At 39.1% G+C, this 19,146-nt stretch overlaps 1 protein-coding gene across 1 annotated transcript; it reads left to right on the top strand.

Moving 5' to 3' along the window:
• Nucleotides 1–2,580: 2,580 nt before the first annotated feature.
• LOC114456283 (leucine-rich repeat, immunoglobulin-like domain and transmembrane domain-containing protein 3) lies at nucleotides 2,581–8,535 on the top strand. The gene is made up of 5 exons (XM_028437932.1): nucleotides 2,581–2,636; nucleotides 4,976–5,350; nucleotides 6,388–6,404; nucleotides 6,503–6,796; nucleotides 8,423–8,535. The coding sequence occupies exons 1-5, from the start codon at nucleotides 2,581–2,583 to the stop codon at nucleotides 8,533–8,535; spliced, it is 855 nt and encodes a 284-aa protein (XP_028293733.1).
• The last annotated feature ends 10,611 nt before the right edge of the window (nucleotides 8,536–19,146 follow it).

Here is a 19,146-nt window from a genome sequence, read left to right as displayed (position 1 = left end):
ATGGAACATCCAAATCAGATGAAAGTAGCTGTGTTTATTTTACCCTTGGAAAAGAGCAAAAACTAAATAGTTAAAACTGGTAATGGAAACGCCTGAATTTTGAAAAAGCACTTGAATATCAATAAGGGCAAACAGAATAGGATGGAAGGATAGACCATCAGACTACAGACCAATGATCCATGATTCATGCTCTGAAATAACACCACTACAGACGAGGTTTTATCTTGTACTGGTCGATATATGGGGTGGACATCAGTGTACATGGTGTGAAGCAGTGTGAGCAATATGATGGACAGAAATGGGGGGTTGTCTACAACCTGGCACAACTGTGTCTGACTGGACATCATCCCATTGCAGCCCATGTGTAGATGGTGGATTGTGTTTGAATATAAAGTTGTTGTTCTACTATATAATCTTTGTTCTTAGTTCCTATTTTTAGGTTGAGGGCTTTGTTCCTAGTGGTTATTATATTTTAATATTACTACTGCCACATTAGACGTGAAACAACAAAGGACTACGGAATGTTATAAGGAATTTCTGCGTGTTCGTCTTTCTGCAGCAAAGACTCGCGGGATTTGATTTCATGGGAGTTACGAGCAGGGTTGGAATCAATTACAGTTTTCACTTACAATTACGTTTTCAATTACCCATGTTCAATTACGAATATAGTGACTAGCATTTTTTCCAATTACAATTCAATTACAATTATTTTTTATCTTAATTTTTACAAGTCAATTGCAATTACATTCTCAATTACAATTAATCACAATTACTGAGTCTGAAATAAATAATGTGAGGTGTATTGACTGCTTAATATGATATTCATTTATGCTATATACCTTTTCACTTAAAAGCTGAGTATAGGCCTTCAACAGGTGGTCTTAAACACATGACATTTACAATCCTAGCCAGTTATTTCTGTAGCTCTGCTGTTGGGATGTTTATTGACTTGTGAACCTTCAAAGTTGCCTGTTCCCATGCTTGTCCTTCCTCCATTTACAGCTACAGTATATACCATAAACGAGTCTAACTTCGGCCTTCGTTTGTTGATACATGGGAGTTTTACCACTGTAACAAACATTTGTGGCTTCCTTTCTTTGTCTAAGGCTTGGGGTCCACCTGTTGGGTTTCAAATTTCTCGTCAGTCCATATATGTGATTACCGAGCTGGATTTCTTCATAGCATGATCTGACCCCGGTTGCTCTCACTGAACTGATGTCTCCAGTTCTCCTGTTTTTGCTTCAGTGCTTGTTTTAATAAACTTTGTATTATTTTGCAAGTCAGCTTCAATGAAGACCTTTTTTCCACACTACACCTCTTTTTTACCATCCACATCATCACCTATTAAAAGTTAAGCTTCCTCTTGTGTTAGCTTTCTGTTAGCATCTCTTATGATAACGAGTCCTAAATCAGCTGTCAAATATCAGTGAAACAGGGAGCTTGTTGTTTGACCCCCAAGTTTAAATATATCTCAATGGTACACTGACTCAAAAATGAAGGCGTCTAAGCTCTTCGCTATGATGTATTGAAAACAGTTCACCTTAGCTGAAAAAACTATAAACCTTATAATATCAGGATGTTAAATACTTTGATACACTTCACCTATCTATTGGTTTCCTTGTTAGGATTCGTAATCAATGAAAATATAGGTTTTACTATCTGAGGCTTTTTTCTGTCTGTATACCCCTAGATTAATTATTTTTGAATGGTAAAATGTAGGAATGCTTGAAATGAAACACATTTTAATAATTGTTAACTACATACAGTAGGTGTAGAACTGTACATAGAACTGTAATGCAGTTCCCCAGTTTTGCGTTATTTCTAATTGACAATTTTTATAGCATTGTTGTGGCAATTACAATTACAAAGTCAATTACAATTTCATTACGATTACGACAGCAACAGATTTTTAAAATTGCAATTACAATTAAAATTACACCATAATTGTAATTAATGATAAATTATGGGATTACAATTATAATTGAACCCAACCCTAGTTATGAGGCTCCTGCTCAAAACAACCTTCAATGGAAACATGCTCAAAGCCCGTGCAATTATATTTTATCGTCATTTAGAAACATTGCTTTTATTTTATTTATTTTTTATTGTTTTGTGTTTCTTTGTAGCCCCTCAGTGTATTTTCCTGTAATTTTGTGTCTTTTTGGAGTCATTTTCTGCATTTACTTTGAGGGCCGCATGTTTTTTCAAAATGGAAAGCAATATACAGAGTAGAAAGCTGTGTTTTGTGAGACATTTCTATGTTTATCCAACTCTTCTGATATTGTAATAGCTTCAGAGCCTGTGAGTCACAGGTCGTGTGAGGAGAACTGGGGTGAACATGATTTTGTGACTTGTTCCTCTAACTGTGAGGTGGGGGATTACACACTGCTCGTAAATAGTGTAATCCCGGCTAATCTGGGATTCAGTTTCACTCTGCAACGTGTACACATTCTCACAGCGCGGAGGAGGAAGGGACATGGAGAAAGCAAAGATCCACATTAGCTCAGCGCTGCTTTCATGAAGGATGCTTTTGCTGCTTCTCGTGCACGTTCTCCACTCACTTCTGTTGGTGGTCCAATCATGTCCAGAGCTGTGCAGCTGCACGTGGATCCTTGGATTAGCAGAGCTCAGGTTCAGTAGGGATGACTTCACTCTTTGTTTGACTGTGTGGACACAACACAGACATTCCTCTTTGGTAAAGCTTTTAGTTAGGAACCAGCTCATAGCTCATAGTTAAGATGCAATAGGCATAGACTGCCGGGGGGGGGGTCTGGCATGCTCGGTTGGAGAGAGGTTGGAGAGGGCGTTAAGAGAGAAGTCATTTAGGTTAGAGAGGGACCGGAGAGGGTCCCATTCCTCTCTCAAACACTCCCTCTATGTCTGCTTCTTCCCTTGTGTGTTTGCTCCTGTACTCCTTCTGGCTTTTGTCTTGCAGGTCCGTGGGATCCTCAGTGTGGAGTTACAGAGTCTCAACAACTCTGTCTCCACCCTTTCCTCTGCACACACCCAACACAGCATAACGTGGATGGCTGTTCATCATAGGAATGGGATCCACACAAGGTTCCTGCTGCTTAACAGAAGGTTTTCCTTGCCGCCATGATGAATTCATGTTGGGTGTGGGATACATATGTATGTGTATATACGTATATATGCATATGTGTGTATCCATAAAATGAAGAGTCCGTCCTTAAGACTGCTCTACTGTAAAGTGTCTTGAGATACCATTGGTTATGATTTGGCGCTATACAAATAAAGATTGATTGATTTATTGATTGAACATTATCATTACTGTGCATGAACTTTTAAAAGAGCATAGGATAAAAAATAACCTAAATATAAACATTCATTTGAAGTCTTTTAATGCTAATGGGTGATGAAGCGTTCAAAACTAAGAAGAATGAGGCCACACACATTTATCACTATTGCCTTGAACACAATGTGTGAGGCATTTTGTTCTGCTATTTCGGGCCCGAATTTCCCACGTATTCCTGCAGACGTGACATCAATGATGCTGATGCACGTTTTTGTCCACTCTGCCGGAAATGAAGAAGAAGAAGAAGAAGAAGAAGAAGAAGGAGGAGGAGGCTTGGAGACTGAAAGAACACAAGCACAGTGCACCAAAGTACTGTTTGTGTTCCGTGGAGGCATGTGCAGGTCTTGCAGTAAACAGTTGCATGAACAAGTAAATGAATAACCGCATTCAAATATTTATAACCTAATCTGAGCGTTAAAACCTAATTTTTTCCTCATACAAACGACATATTAACTGTTAGTGTGAACATCAGATCAATGCACGCCTGCACGGGGTAACAAAGCAAACATCACACACAAACAGGCGTGCAGTGTGTGGAAGACCCAGTGGATCTATTTACATAATCCACGTGTCATAGCTAAAGATAAGCTATGTTCTTATACAGAAAAAGGATTGTATGAACAGTGGAAGCTTCAAGGCTGTCCTCCTCTGCTCCATGGTGCTGCTGCGCTGAAGCTGCACACACTGCTACAGCTACAGCTACAGATACAGATACAGATACAGTTACAGATGCAGTTACAGATACAGATACAGATACAGATACAGATACAGTTACAGATACAGTTACAGATACAGCTACAGATACAGATACAGATACAGTTACAGATACAGTTACAGATATAGTTACAGATACAGATACAGCTACAGCTACAGATACAGTTACAGTTACAGTTACAGTTACAGATACAGATACAGATACAGTTACAGATACAGCTACAGCAACAGATACAGTTACAGATACAGTTACAGATATAGTTACAGATACAGATACAGATACAGTTACAGATATAGTTACAGATACAGATACAGATACAGATACAGTTACAGATATAGTTACAGCTACAGATACAGTTACAGTTACAGATGCAGATACAGTTACAGATACAGTTACAGATACAGATACAGATACAGATACAGATACTGCTGCTGCTGCTGTAGGAATGGAAAGAACACTGCACGCAGACACTTTGTGACCATTCCAGACCAGCAGTTCTAAATCTCTATCTGAACCCAGTCCATCAGGTGCTATTGGGTATCCATTCTCTAGTCACAGTATCAGCTACACTATGAAGACTTGACGCGCGCTACAGTGCCAGCTTCTGCTGATGACTGCAGTTACCCTAACAGCCGTTGTGTCACTATGGAGTCTGCTTTCTTGATCCGACCCTTTATGCTCCTTTAAGAGAAGCACAGCACTGCTGTAGATCTGATCATATGAACAGTTTAAATCAACAATGGAAATCACATCAATAATAGTGACTATTCTGTTTCTCAGACAGTTTGGATGTAGTTTTAAACAAAAGTTCGAAGAGTAGTTTTAGTCGATCTGTCTGAACGTCATTCTGATTCTGATTCCTTCATGTGAATAAACTTTAAAAACAATCTGACATTTCAATGTTTATTTTTGACTAAAGTTGATCTTTTTTAACATGTTGATGGCAGGTTGGTGCAGTGCAGTGACCCTGGGATTTCAGTTGTTCCCGTCAGTGTTCCAGCAGACGCATTCAAACTTCGTCTGGAGAGGACCCTGATCTCCACAGTGCCCCGGGCAGCCTTCTACAACCTGGCAGAGCTGCGCTACCTGTGGCTGACATACAATTCCATCACCTCTATTCACCCAAGCAGCTTCGTGAACCTGAAAGCGCTGCGAGAGATGCGCGTGGATGGGAACCTGTTGTCCTCCTTTCCGTGGGAGGGGCTACGGGACACGCCCCAGCTGCAGATTTTGAGTCTCCACAACAATCGTCTGTCTATCCTCCCGCCTCATGCTGCTCTCTTTCTCCATAATGTCACCTACCTCGACCTGTCCAGCAACAGGTAGCCTCCTTAACTCTCTGTGTGGATCACACACAGGCCAACGGGGGCCCGGGGGCCACATGAGACCCCCGGACTAATTCTGTGCACAATGACTCCAAAAAAATTAAAAACAATTATGGCAAAGTACACAAAAAATACACCAAATGAGAAGAAAATGACTCATTTCACACAGACACATAGACGGTATAAAAACAGAATGACTCCAAAAAAAAATCAAAACAACAACAAGAATACACAAAATGAGAACAAAAAACATACAAAATGGCAGTAAAGTGTACAGAAGAACAACAACAGAAATACACAAAATTACAATGACAATTTACAAAATGACAACAAAAATACACAAAATATGTATATTTGGAAAATCTCAGTTACCTAGCGGACTACACATAATCAAACATTCTCTGTCAGAGAGCCCCTGTCCTATGACGCAGGATATAAATATGTTCACTTGAGCGATTTGATTTCAGCCAGAATACGTGAGCACTTCTGTGACAAGGATGGAGATTGCTGCGTCAGACCAGTTACAATCACAGAGAAATGTGTAGAGCAATCACAATAATTCTTTAAAAATATGAAGAATTAAAATTCATATTTCAGACCAAAAACAACACTGTTGCTACAGAACAAGCAGGAAAAAAGAAACACAACTGACTGTAGATCAGTCTATCAGATGTAAATCTATATCTTTCCTAAAGGATGTCATCAGTAAATGAAAGGATTGCATTGATCCATGAATCATTTTTCTTTCCTAAACACAGCTGAACCAACCAGGATCTTATAACAATGGGCAGCTCATAAGAAGTTACCCACCGTCTTAAAACACAAGCAGAGTTCCTTTGTTGTTCCCTGTGTTGATTATTCTAATGCTGGTTAATGTTGATCATGTGTCTCTGCTGTGATAAAGGATGGTGTGGGGGCTGCAGGGCCTGATGCCCTCCACACCTCTGGTCCATTGATCCTGGTGTGTTTTTATTCTTTGCTCAGACTCAATGTTTTACCAGCTGAACTGTTGGACCTCTGGTTTCCTCTTCCAGGGCAACAAACAGTCCTAGTACAAAGAAGGATTTTGGGTAAATTGTAACATTGTGGCATTCATGACACAGATGAACGGATGTGTTTACGAGTGATGTGATGTTCCACATCCCCTAGGTCTCCATGACAACCCCTGGTTGTGTGACTGCCAGATCTCCATGCTGATGTCTTTGTGCTCGTCTGTGGGGAGTCCTGCGGTTCTGATGGATCCTCTGCTGATGTGCAGCAGGTCACTGGGTCAGGCAGGGATGCTGCTGACCCAGACAGACTTTTCCCGCTGTACGAGGCCGTCAGTTCAGCCCGCGGCCACCAAGGTTGTCTCTCCACTGGGTAGCAACGTCATCCTACGATGTGATGCCACTGGTTACCCGACACCAACCCTGACATGGATCAAAACATCCTCGTACGGCAGTGAGTCTTAATAAGAGAAAAAAACACTAACACTAAAGCCTGGTATATGGTTCTGCATCAGGACCTACACCAGCAACATGATGCAGAGGTTGGCCAACTGTAATTCTGCGTCGAGGGAACGCATCGCTTTGCGATTGGCCGCCATGCCGCTAGGGGGGTGTGGCTGTGTGTGGTTACAGAGGTTTATTCCATAAAGCGTGTTATGTTCAAACTCTGAGTATGTTCAGGCTCAAATGAGGGAAACTCTGAGTATCCCATTCCATAAAGCGAGGTATGTTCTTCTCTGAGTATGTTACCATGGCAACATTGTCCGTGAACTAAACCTGGTCGCTGGCAGGTTTTATCAAAGAAACCTTGGGTTTCTACCTGGCTCCGCCCACCTGAACATCGTTTCTTAACACTTTAGTAAACTTTAACACTTTTCTCTGAAACACATTAGTAACATCACACACCACAGACGTGTTCACATCATTACTAATGTTGTGTTGCTTTACGTCTTTTTTTTCTTTTTTTTTTGTGATAACGGTAATTTTCTTTCAAACATTGTAGATGTAGATCATTAAGTGAAAGACACTGAGATGTTGATCTACATTAAAACATCGACTGACGTCTGTAGTAAAGTTCACTGAATACAAACCTGTGGATAATATAAAGGAGGAGATGATCATTTAAATAAATCAACTTTTAAGAACCGATTATTGTTTTATATTGTTATAAAGTTAAGTCTGCAGATCATACATCTTTGAAGGTATGATGGTGCAGTGAAGTGTGACACTGCTCTTGAAAGCGATGGGTCGTGGGTTCCCGTCCCGCTTCAGTGTTTTTTTATGACATTTTTTAGGACGTTGAGATGACTCTGGCGACAATATTACATTGAGAATTAATACAAATGATGTGATATGAAGCAGCAGCCACTGTCTTTATATCCAGTGTAACAGGAGGACTCTATGCAGACATCCTATGCTGCTGACACGTCTCCTCAGACACATTTTATTCATATTATTCACCGCTCGTCACGTCACTGAAGCAATAAAGTGATGAAGTGACCAAAAAGTGTGACTAATTACAGGTGATTTAAGCCACTATAGTCACTGAAGACTGAACACACCTTTAGAACAGACTCATATTCATCAAACACCAGCTTATTTCACCCATCAGGGTGAATAAATCACTCTCTTCCGTTTGGTTGTCATGGCAGTTTGAGTAGTCTTTGATCCATTGATGATGGTTTTTTATCGCGCACATGCACATCAGTAACCCAAGGTTTACAAACTCAGGGTTGATTGACCCACTTCATACCAGCTGTAATGGAATCAGATACCCAGAGTTTCCCATCGCGGGGTATGTTGACCCAGAGTTTATGGATAGACTCAGAGTTTGTTAACCCGCCTTAATGGAACACCCCTCAGAGGAACATTAAAAAGCACTTGTTTATCTTCCGGTCACAGAAAACAATGTTTTATGTTTTTTTAGCATTTATTTATTTATTGAGGAATTATTACTGACCTGCTGTACTGTCTGTATTGTTGGACACAAACATGAAAACAACGATTTCATAACGTGCACTTTATTTTTCAATATAAACATATGCGCACTGAGCACACTGTTGACCGCGTCGGTCAACAGTCACCCCAGGGGTGAGGAGGCTCCAACCCCGCCGTAGAGTGGAGAGAGCGCAGCGAGGTAACCTGGTCCACAGCCCCGGGAAGTGGCGAGTTGAGAACGGGACAGCGGCGTAAAACTAGCTTAAAACATAACGTCATGTCTGCTCCTCTGGCAGCCTCCACAGCATGTTGGTCATTGTTTACAACACACACACACACACACGCACACACACACACACAGTAGGTACAGAGACGAGGCAGTAGTAGTGATAATAACAGTAAACACACAACTTTTGTCTGTGATTGTCTCCGTTTAGTGGTGTTTCTTGCTGCAGCCATGAAAGGAAATAATAAAACTCTGCCACTTTTAGTCCGTTAAGGTCTCTTTGTAACTCAATCCACTGTAGCAACAACTCTCGTATCGCTACGCTAAAAGTTGAAACATGGCAGTGTGACTGGAAAAAGCAGTGACCGGGGCTGAGGTTTGGAGCGAACCAATCACAGCCCTTACGCACTGTCACGGTGTGGGGGTCTATGTCTACGTAGAGCGCTACGTGCGGCTACAGCATCAATTTTATGCAGAACCATCTCAGGCTTAACACAGATTGTGATTTTTGTGCAGGTTGTTGTCAACAAAACATCGTTGAGAATGCTGAACAGCTGCCAAGGATTTTAAAAAGTTGTAAGTGTCTTTTTTTATCTATCAACCCACCCCTACTCACCTGTGCATCTTATTGTGTTAGGACAGTAAATAAAACCAATTTCTAATACTTTTAATTATTGCACCGCCTTATGGGTGTTTCCAAAAAACTATGTTAACTTTGATCTGAGAATTTATCGAGGCACGTAAACAGAACATATATAATCTGTTTGGGTTTTGGGGAACCCGCACCCGTTTAGGGGAACAGATCGGTCTGGGATTCGGAGGTAAACAAACTTTCATCATGTGTGCCTCAGTGAATCTGCTGCTGTTCTGCGCTCTCAGGGTTATGTATGTTGCTGATAGCGATAGTCTAAAACATAGTGGAGCCTCTTCTGGTAGAGACATTGGTGAGTGTACAATGGTATCTGGCCTGTTTAGGGCAGTCTGACCCAAACTGTCCAGGCGAGAGTTCAGTATTACATATTAATATTTTCAACCAATATGTGTTGCATGAACAAGAGAGGATACAAAATATTAAAAAAAGACTATCTAGCAACAGTAAAAAAAAAAAATACACCTCTAAATAAAAAACAAGAAATACAACAAGTTTTAAGTTTACAAGGTAAAAAATAAAGCAACATATGATTTAAATACTTCAATCTTTTTTCAAGTTTTGGCTTTAAAATGATACGTACATTTAAGAGGAACATAATGTACAGTTTTAGGGCTAAATAGACATCATCATCAAACTAAAAGCACCTGAGAATAAAAACTTCTGGGTCCTGATCCACAAATGGTTTTGGCTTCATTTTTTGCAGGTTTATTTTGGAAGGAAGTCTATTTTGCTCAAAATTCCAGTCCCCTCCCATATTTTCTTAGCTCACAAAACAGGCCAATCATCCTAAAGGTGGAGCTACAGCAAGCCTATGAAATTCAATGTTTTGAAAAGTCAACCACACGATTCACCAAAACATTTTAATGGAGAAAATACATTTGAGCAAATCAAGAATAAAGTTGATTTATCGTGATAAGAGTTTTCCAAACTTGACTAGTTTTTCTTCTCAACAGATTAAGTTTTTTGCCTTAAATCCTTAAAGAGATTACAACGCCGTGTTTATGAGCTAAAAGAGAAAGAATCTCTTTGTTGTTAAAACCAACTCTGAGGTATAGTTTAACACATTCTATAATCTATACACAGCATTTTGTAGACTGATACAATCTGCTGTTTATTGTCATATACAGCATACCCCTGCATGGTTAATTGAACCTCGTCAGCTTCCGTAAATTTGACTTTATTACCAAGCCTTTATCTTTAATCTTTATATTGTAATTTGAGTTCATTTTCAAAATTTCAACTTTAATCAAGTCTTTTTTACTTTTATCTCAACATCATATTTCAACTTTATTATTGAATTGCCCAAAATCATTTTCTCCATCAAAATTGGCCCTAATCTGCTTCTGTACCATGCTGTCTTTGTAATATCAGTTTTTCATCTTAATAATTTAATATTTGACAATGTATTAAAATCTGCCTTTAAACGCTAACAGCTGCTGTCTTGTGCCTAAAATTGCCTGGCCCTGAGGCCGCTGACCATTGAATAATGTTTATTTGCTCCAGCTCTTGATCTTCTTTGTCTTTCAGTGATGCAGGGATCTCCTCGAGTGGGCGATCGGTGGTCAATAATAAGCCTGAATGCGTTATCGTACAGGGATGCTGGGGAGTATCGCTGCCAGGCCCGAAACATGGCAGGAATTTCAGAAGCTCCAATCAAACTCAGAGTTATTGGGATTGCAAGAGTTTTTCAACCTTCAAAGAAAAAGTCAAGAAGGATTATGTCCAAGTGGTCTCCGATGTTTAATCAACCAACGCGGACTTTGGCTAAATTCAAGTCTCCTGTTCTACGAAAGACTTCCAGAAAACTCCAAAGTGTTCACAAACAGAAAAAAAAAGGTTTGTGTTGAACCTTTCACCAATTAACTCTACAGAACTGAGTGAGTGATGTGAAACTTTCTGAAATCTCAACACGTTTGTTGTCTAAGCACTGGTATTTTGGTGTATTTATTTGTTTACTTTGGAAAAGGAATAGACAGTTGAAGATTCTTTTCAAATAAACTTTATTAAAGGACTTGTCCATGATGATTTTCATGCTCATACAAACAAATGTTGCAGAAGTTTGGTTGTTCCTAGTTCATGGTGACTTGCCGTTCAGTTCCCATGTTGTCTTATCTAACATATGGACGTCTAGAGTCTAAACTCGATGGCACAGAACATCCTTGAGTTTTAATTATCTCTCACACAACAGCTTATCATTAACCTTCGAGCAAATATTGATAGATGGAAATTCTCTTAATTAATAAATACATCATTTTTCCTCCAAACCAGTATCGAAAATAGTTTATCGGATACACAAACCATCGCGCATGATTGTCATAAAGTGAGTTGTCCACTCTACTTACCAATGTAAAAGCAACAAAATACTCATCCTTGTACTTCAACACTTTTACTGCAAACATCTCAACATGGGCCACATTTTGCCCTAGGGCCAATTTTGTATTGTCTCCGACCCTTTAACAATCCCACCAAGAATATAAAATCAATGATTTTATTTATATTTATTTCCATTTCTCATGTCCTTGGGTGAGTAATATTTCAGAAATGACCAAATAGTTGAATAGTCACTTCATGGTTTAAGTGCAAAATTACGGTCAATACCACAAACGGTGTAAAAAAGTGTAATAGAATTATCATTTTTTAACAGTTTATTAACAAAAGTACTGGTGGAATGCCATAGATGATTGATTATTTGCATTTCAACACAGGAATGTTTTTAAGAGAGAATGTGGAACATTTAAATTCTTCATTGAATTGAGGAACATTTTGCATCAAACAATGAAACACTGCTGTAAAATAATTTGGGCTGTTGCACTATACAGATGCAGAAACATGAGAAATGCAGTCGATCTACTTCTGGTGAAATCCTACGAAGTCTTCCTGGTTTGCGTTCAAACGGAAAAACCTTTCCACACTTCCACCATGACACACCCTTTGGGCAAAGGTGTCATGTTTTGTCAGAGTGAAGCGGCCAGTGTCCCAAACTGTCGTAACGCACATCTGGCTGTGGTTTAGGGCCATGAGGGTTGAGGCCTTTTGTCTGTGCTGGTGGAGAAACACAAAAAAAAAAATTTTAAATGTGCATTAAGCCTGTTATCAAAATAAACATCAGTAAGAACGTATTAAAAATAGGTGAAGAAACTATAAGTAGGCTGTTTTTCCCCCACTTAAAATAGCCCTGAGGTAAACATACAGTATGTTCTATCAAAACGTAGTTATATCTACAGCATACAGATTTACTACAATGTATTTTCTACTGTCTTTGGAACTAAACCTTTTCTTTGAGGAAAAACTATATTTGGACAGTTTTAGCTAATGAAATGGTCCTGTTTACCTCTTAAACAGAGGTCCTGAGGTAGGCCCCTGTTATAGAGTTTTGTGACATGCTCATGTTAGTCCTATTAGGCTTGTGCTTTGCCAAAAAAAAAGTCTTATTTTATTTTGTCTGAGTTGGTGTGGACATCCTGATTCAAAGAACAATCTTCTCAGTCAGTGACTAAATGGTAAATGGTAAATGGACTAGATTTATATAGCGCTTTATCCCCACACTGAAGCAGTCTCAAAGCGCTTTACACATCAGCTCATTCACCCAATCACTCTCACATTCACACACCAGTGGGACAGGACTGCCATGCAAGGCGCTAGTCTACCACTGGGAGCAACTTAGGGTTCAGTGTCTTGCCCAAGGACACTTCGACACATAGTCAGGTACTGGGATCGAACCCCCAACCTCTCGATCAGAAGACGACCCACTACCACCTGAGCCACGGTCGCCCTAAATGGAAAACTACATTTTATAGTTATTTAACACAAGGTGATATAACTAATTAACAGGTACTGATATCATGAAATATTTTGTGTAATTTTTCAGCTTAATTTTTCTATCAAATCTTTTGCTATCTTGGAACGATTCTATCTGCTGAACATTGCACTGGAGCAAAATCACATACACCTCAATCGATGCCTATAGACAGTGTGATCTGATCAAATATTTCTAAGAAACAGGAAAGGAACATCAAGCTGCAGAATTACTTTTTTTGTGTTGTGGTTTTTTTGTTTCCTGATTAATTTCTCATAAATACCACCATATGTTAAAAAAAATCCAAACTATACCTGTTTGTGTGCAACAGAATGGTCTTTGACTGTTCAGGTTTCAATTTTCCACAATTAAATAAATACAATTTAAAATCTATAATGATAACAAGGAAATGAAAGGAGTCTTACCTCTGAATTAATTCCAGAGTACAAACTGCTTTTTCTTAATATTGAAGGTTGAATATACAGTAGATTGCAAACACAGTGGCCAGTCCCGTCATAAAGAATGGTGTGATGCCCTCAGATAGTACACGCCCCTCCAGAGTGACCATCCAGCATGCAATAGGGACTTGCTCTGTTCACCTGAAATGTCAAGTAACAGCAACATCATTAACTTTATGTAGTCATTTATAAAGTTTCAGAACAATGACCTGTCTGATATAAGAAACAATGAAAATGAAATGCATACCAAGCAGTGTCAGACGAGGGCTTGCAGGAAGAGTGAGGGTTGCCTCGATGTCAGCTGCAGAAGTAGACACCTGTAAAGAACAAAGACATCTATATTGTGAAACAATAAACAATCATAGGTGAGAATAACCTTTACCTGCTGGAAAAATAGATGTAGCAAAAAGACATGCAAGAAAGAGAACATAAACTTACATCTGCAAGAAGGATCAGCCCTGTCAGCTTCTCTCCAAAGTGTGCTATGAGGCGCTGGACTATGAAAAATACATCTTTGTTTGTAGGATTTTCCCTGAAGTATTCTGTGATGCTCTCCCACATTCCTCCACACTGAGTTCCAAACTACCAAGCACGTTGATGTCTGTAAGCAACTCAAAATGGGTGTAGATATACCTGAATGAAAAGAAAAGGCCATTTGCTTTTCATATCTTCAATGTCAGGTGGTGGAAGTGCATTTACTGTATATGACGTTGTTGTAGACAGAATTTGAGCTCCATCCATCCATCCATCCATTCATCTTCATACCCACTTATTCCTGTTTACCAGGGTCGCGGGGGTCTGCCGGTGCCAATCTCCGGCTCTCGTAGGGCGCTGGGCGGGGGAATTTGAGCTCCATTAAATTTTTAACTTCTGCTCTTTCAGCACCACCTGCACCCTCCTGTCTGTAAATTTCCTCCAGTCTTTGGCAATGCTGCTCCACAGTCTCGATAGTTTCCTCTGGAGGGAGCTCTGGCTGAAATCTTGTACATCCATAACTGTCACTAGGGCCCCTCTTGTTTGTGGAACTGGATTTAGAGCTCAGTGGTGTGTGTAGCTTCCTGTACGGTTCAAGTTCTCAATGCGGTTTTTCACTTCAATCAAAAGTGATGTATAACCTCCACTCAAAAGTGACCCATCAGGCGTCATATCAGCAAAAGACTTTGGGTACTGTCTGATGATATTTTGAACCACGGTGAAGCACTGTGAACGAGTGGGATTGGCTTCATACCTCCTCATTTCATCTGCAAGTATTCTTATCATCTGGCGTCATTCCACTGGTTTAGGTCTCTTGCCATATTTAATTGCGGAACGTATTTCCTGTGGCATTTGTTCCGAAGGGACCTGGAATGTTTCTGGCCATGTTTTTGGTACTTTACATGTGCAAGATCTGCTACTTGGACTGCTGTTTCCTTCCTGGCTTGAAAATAATGCATGTGATGTGCCAGAATGAGGTGGAGTGTCTGGTGATGATGGAGACGTAGAGGCAGATGACACGCTACTCATTGGTGAATGTCACTATTTCGGTCTCTGAAACAAAAAAATGAGCAAATATTTAGAGTACAGTACTAATGTGCCGTATCATTGCCACTGCAGACATCTGGCCAAATGTGTATTCAGAATTTAAATGGCCTTTGTTTTCCTCTGAAATTATCAAAAAATATACTAAATTATGCACCAATTCTTTACATCTGTAACTCCATTTTTGTACTAGTACATACAAGTAAACGTTTTGCATCATCATTTAGATGCCACACTGAATTAGACATATATTACCTAATTTGAAGGCATTCAATAGTTTTCTGAGCTGATTGACAGGTAACAGATTGTCATTCTGCTCTATATATTTGAAATCTTCTTTGGACTCCAAACCAGAGCTCTGAAGCTCAGACACTGCCACTGGACTTCTTCAGAGAGATTTGGCAAGGTCTTGCAGATTGTCTCTTTGATTTCCTCACTCAAGTTGGCCATTCTGGAATGAAAGGAGCGAATGGTGAAGAATTATCACTGAGTTACCATGAACAGTGCATTCAGGCAAGGGGTCGTAATCTAGCAGAATCTCCTGATTAACAAAACAATTGTTTATCTGCATAACTGTAAGGCTATAGACACCCAAGTGAGGAAGGCACATGGCATGGTATTTTTCTGCAACAAAATATACAGCTGACTTCTTGTGAATGAGAACCACTTTGATTTTTCCAATTACCACCCCTTCGTCATCTTCATCGATCACAATGAACATGTTGTTTTTGTATTTTGTACCCTTCACAGTCACTTCATGGGCTATTATAGTGTTTACAGGCTCAAAATGATAATGTGCAACTACACTTCTTATGTCATCATTGTCGTCACTTGATGAAATACTGTGTCCCCTTCTCAGCAAAAACAGCTGGAGGGAAGAAGATACCAGCACTCAAAAACACCTGCAGAAGTTGATGTCCCTCTGCAAGAGTAGAACATGGATTCTTAAAGTTACGTAGTTTTCTTAAACACTGCTTAACATATGTGTGTTTGTCCATAGACGAATAAGTGGCCCAAACTGGACAATGAGCTCTGGATAATGACTGACGTAATGATGTTTAGGCTTTAGTGGATGGTCAGGAAAGACTTGCTTTCGACAAAACAAATATTCATCAGTCAAAACGTTTCGTTGTCACATGGTTTTTAGATTTTGTCTCCAATCAAGACCAGCAACATTCTGAGAAAACACCAGTTTTGCACAGCATGACCACCAAGTTTTCCAACTTCTGGATTAACCTCAGGAGGTTTGTCATTAGCATCCTTACCAAGATACTTGAACTGATTTATTCGCCGATTCAACTCAACATAGCTGAACTGTTTATCCACCTTAACTAGATGGTTAATGTACAATGCTAAGTCAGAGGATACAATACCTTCAAAAAGATCATGGCCAAGACATGGGGGTAACCCTGGTTGACATACATGGAAGTATGAGAGTGTATTAAACACAGAGTCAAATGTAACACCTCCACTTGATAAGGGCTGTCCTTCACTTCTCTGAACATGTTCATTGTAAGACTGTATTGTGCGGTTAGTGCCCAGGATGAGAGGATCTGCATTGAATTCTTCTCTGCTGATATCACAAAATCTACAGAAGTGTAAACTCCTGCTCCTATGTTATCTGAGACTAAGTTCTCACCTGCAATGGCACCTAAAGTCCCTTTGGAGATCTTTCCATCAGAAAGAGTAACACCATTGAGCTCAAGGTCTTTCAGGTCACTAACCAGGGGGCCCATAATCAAGTGTTGTCCAAAATACTTAAAGTCCTGTTCTTTACAGAGAAGAACAAGTTGCATGTGGTCAGCACTTGATCTACTGTGTGGCAGTAAATCTACAAGAGTTTGATACACTGCAAGTATTTTGTGCTTTTTCCTTCCAGATCCCAGTGGGTTTACCACTTCAAAGGCATCCTGATATAAAATCACAAGCACAGTAATGAGCTCTCTGTCTGTCTGTCTGTCTGTCAGAAAAAGAACACATTTTCTGCAATATTTCTGCCATCCCACACATCTTGAATAACATCCATAGAATGGACACTGGAGTGTACTGAACTGACTCACAATGAAAAAGATTCAATCGTTAGTTTAATATGGACTTACTGAGCGAAACACTCTTTGCCTGACTTATTCTGACCTAAACAGATCTGAACAGTTTCAACATAATTGAAGCTGTTCTTAAAAACAGTCTTTCTTTTCTGCTCAGTTTTCAGTGATTGTTTTCAGTGATTCTCTCTCAGTTTGAAAAGCATATGGGACTGGCTTATATCATGTATTTCTTGAAAATCTTCAACAATTGTTTGAATGACAGAAGATGGAAGCAACAACTTTGCTTGCAATTTCAAATAAAATAGAGCTACTGTACGTTTCTCAAGAACTGGGGTTCATCTGCATTTTCTGCATAAATCTCTGATTGCTCGTCTTCACCTGCATCCTTGGGAGGATCAATATGTATATCAGACTGGTTTTGTTCACTCTCTTGTGAGATGCCGGGATTCACAACTGAATCAACCAGATGTTCCTCTGCATCATTTTTATGTCTCCTACTCATGTGTGAGGTGAATGTGGATAAAACTGTAAAGTTCTTGCTTTTCCTTCACTGACGTGTGTTTTCAGATGAGAGTAAAATAAGTTCAAGTTCTCACACCTTGCAGTGCAGAAGTCCACATGACATGTTAGTTCAACTACATCACATACAATAGTTTTGGCCTGACCACACATTTGTATTTATGTCTGTAAATGTGACTCTTAAATGTGGAAAACCTTTTAAAAGTTTGACTGCAATCTGGTGAAACACACTTGAAAATAAAATTTGGTGTTTTTATGAATTCTCATGTGCCTCTCATAAACCAGTATTGTGGCACAGATGTGACTATATACCTGACAGGGAAACATTGCTGCCAATAGAATAACGTGAAGTAACCAACAATATTGTCAGACTTCTACTCTTGATTGTCATTTCCATTCCATCAAGTTTTAAAATTAAGTCTTAACCAAATATAACCTTAAAATCACCAATTTAACTTAAGTTTGTAAGTGTATTTTTTTCTTGGCATTTGCAGATATCAACTTGAGAAAAATCAGAGATGATTGAATATGTTTTTTATGCTTTTCAACAGTCCAACAACCTACCAATGTATTCGAGCCCGTGTGTGTGTCTGTGTGGCACGCAGCACAGCAACTAACATACCAAAGGCAGACAATTTAGACAAATTCAAAATGTCAACAAATGAAATCTATTTTCCGCTATCTAATCATTACACCTCATATGAAAGTTGTTTTACTGAACAAGGATTAACGTTAGCTTGCGTTCTGCCTTACAGTGTGTTATGGATCTATTTATAAAAAAATAGTTTTGACCCAAGGACCGACCCTTGAGGCACACCACATGTTAATTTCTATAATGCAGATTTTACATTGTTCATCTGCACATAGTGCTTTCTATTTATAGGTAACATAAAATCCATATTTACTCAATTTATTTAAAAGTATTGTATGATCTATGGTATCAAAAGCCTTTTTAAGGTCAACAAAAATGCTTACAAAATACACTAAAAGACATTAAAATCATACTGAGAGATAATTATTTAAATAATACCAACAACACAAAAATTACAACAAAAACACACAAAATAAGAAAAACAAAAATACTGAATAATAAAAAAGAATAGACAAAAAACAAAATACACAAAATGACACAAAATTATGAGAGAAATGATCTTGATTAGAACATGAACTGAAAATACAAGGGCCAGTTTTGGTCCCACATCAGGAGAGAGTGACAGGACATGATAAAACTATAGAAATAAATACATTAAGGAGCCACTAAATACAGTTTCAATCCACTTATTCACAAAATAATAGTCTTTAAAATGTGTCTAATCACGTATTTATTCCATCATGATGCTCTATGGTTGTTTTTTCATAATATTCTTAGCAAAATATTGTTGTCAGAAATTAGAGAAGCGTGCGATTGAATTTTGTTTGAATCTTTGAGACTCTATATAATGGTTCAGTGTGTGAAAAGTAGGTGAGTTGGTTCTGACACCGGGAAACAAACAAGAAAGAATAATAATAATCCAACCCAATAACAATGTTTCCCCCTTTTTTGAGTACCATGAACTATACATTTTCGGAAAGCACAGGAGCATGCTTACAACATGACGAGGGTCCCTGGTCACTGACGGTACGTGGCATTTGCATAGGCTCCGCCCCTTCCC

The sequence above is a fragment of the Gouania willdenowi genome, chromosome 22 (genome assembly GCF_900634775.1).
Source record: "Gouania willdenowi chromosome 22, fGouWil2.1, whole genome shotgun sequence".
NCBI lineage: Eukaryota > Metazoa > Chordata > Actinopteri > Blenniiformes > Gobiesocidae > Gouania > Gouania willdenowi.
This window is presented reverse-complemented; position numbering and strand designations above follow the sequence as displayed.

Coding starts and splice junctions, on each gene's coding strand:
- LOC114456283 (XM_028437932.1), top strand. CDS start 2,581: ATGTCCAGAGCTGTGCAGCTGCACGTGGATCCTTGGATTAGCAGAGCT. Junction 2,637..4,975: donor ATTAGCAGAGCTCAGGTTCA/GTAGGGATGACT, acceptor TGTTGATGGCAG/GTTGGTGCAGTGCAGTGACC. Junction 6,797..8,422: donor CAAAACATCCTCGTACGGCA/GTGAGTCTTAAT, acceptor GTCGGTCAACAG/TCACCCCAGGGGTGAGGAGG.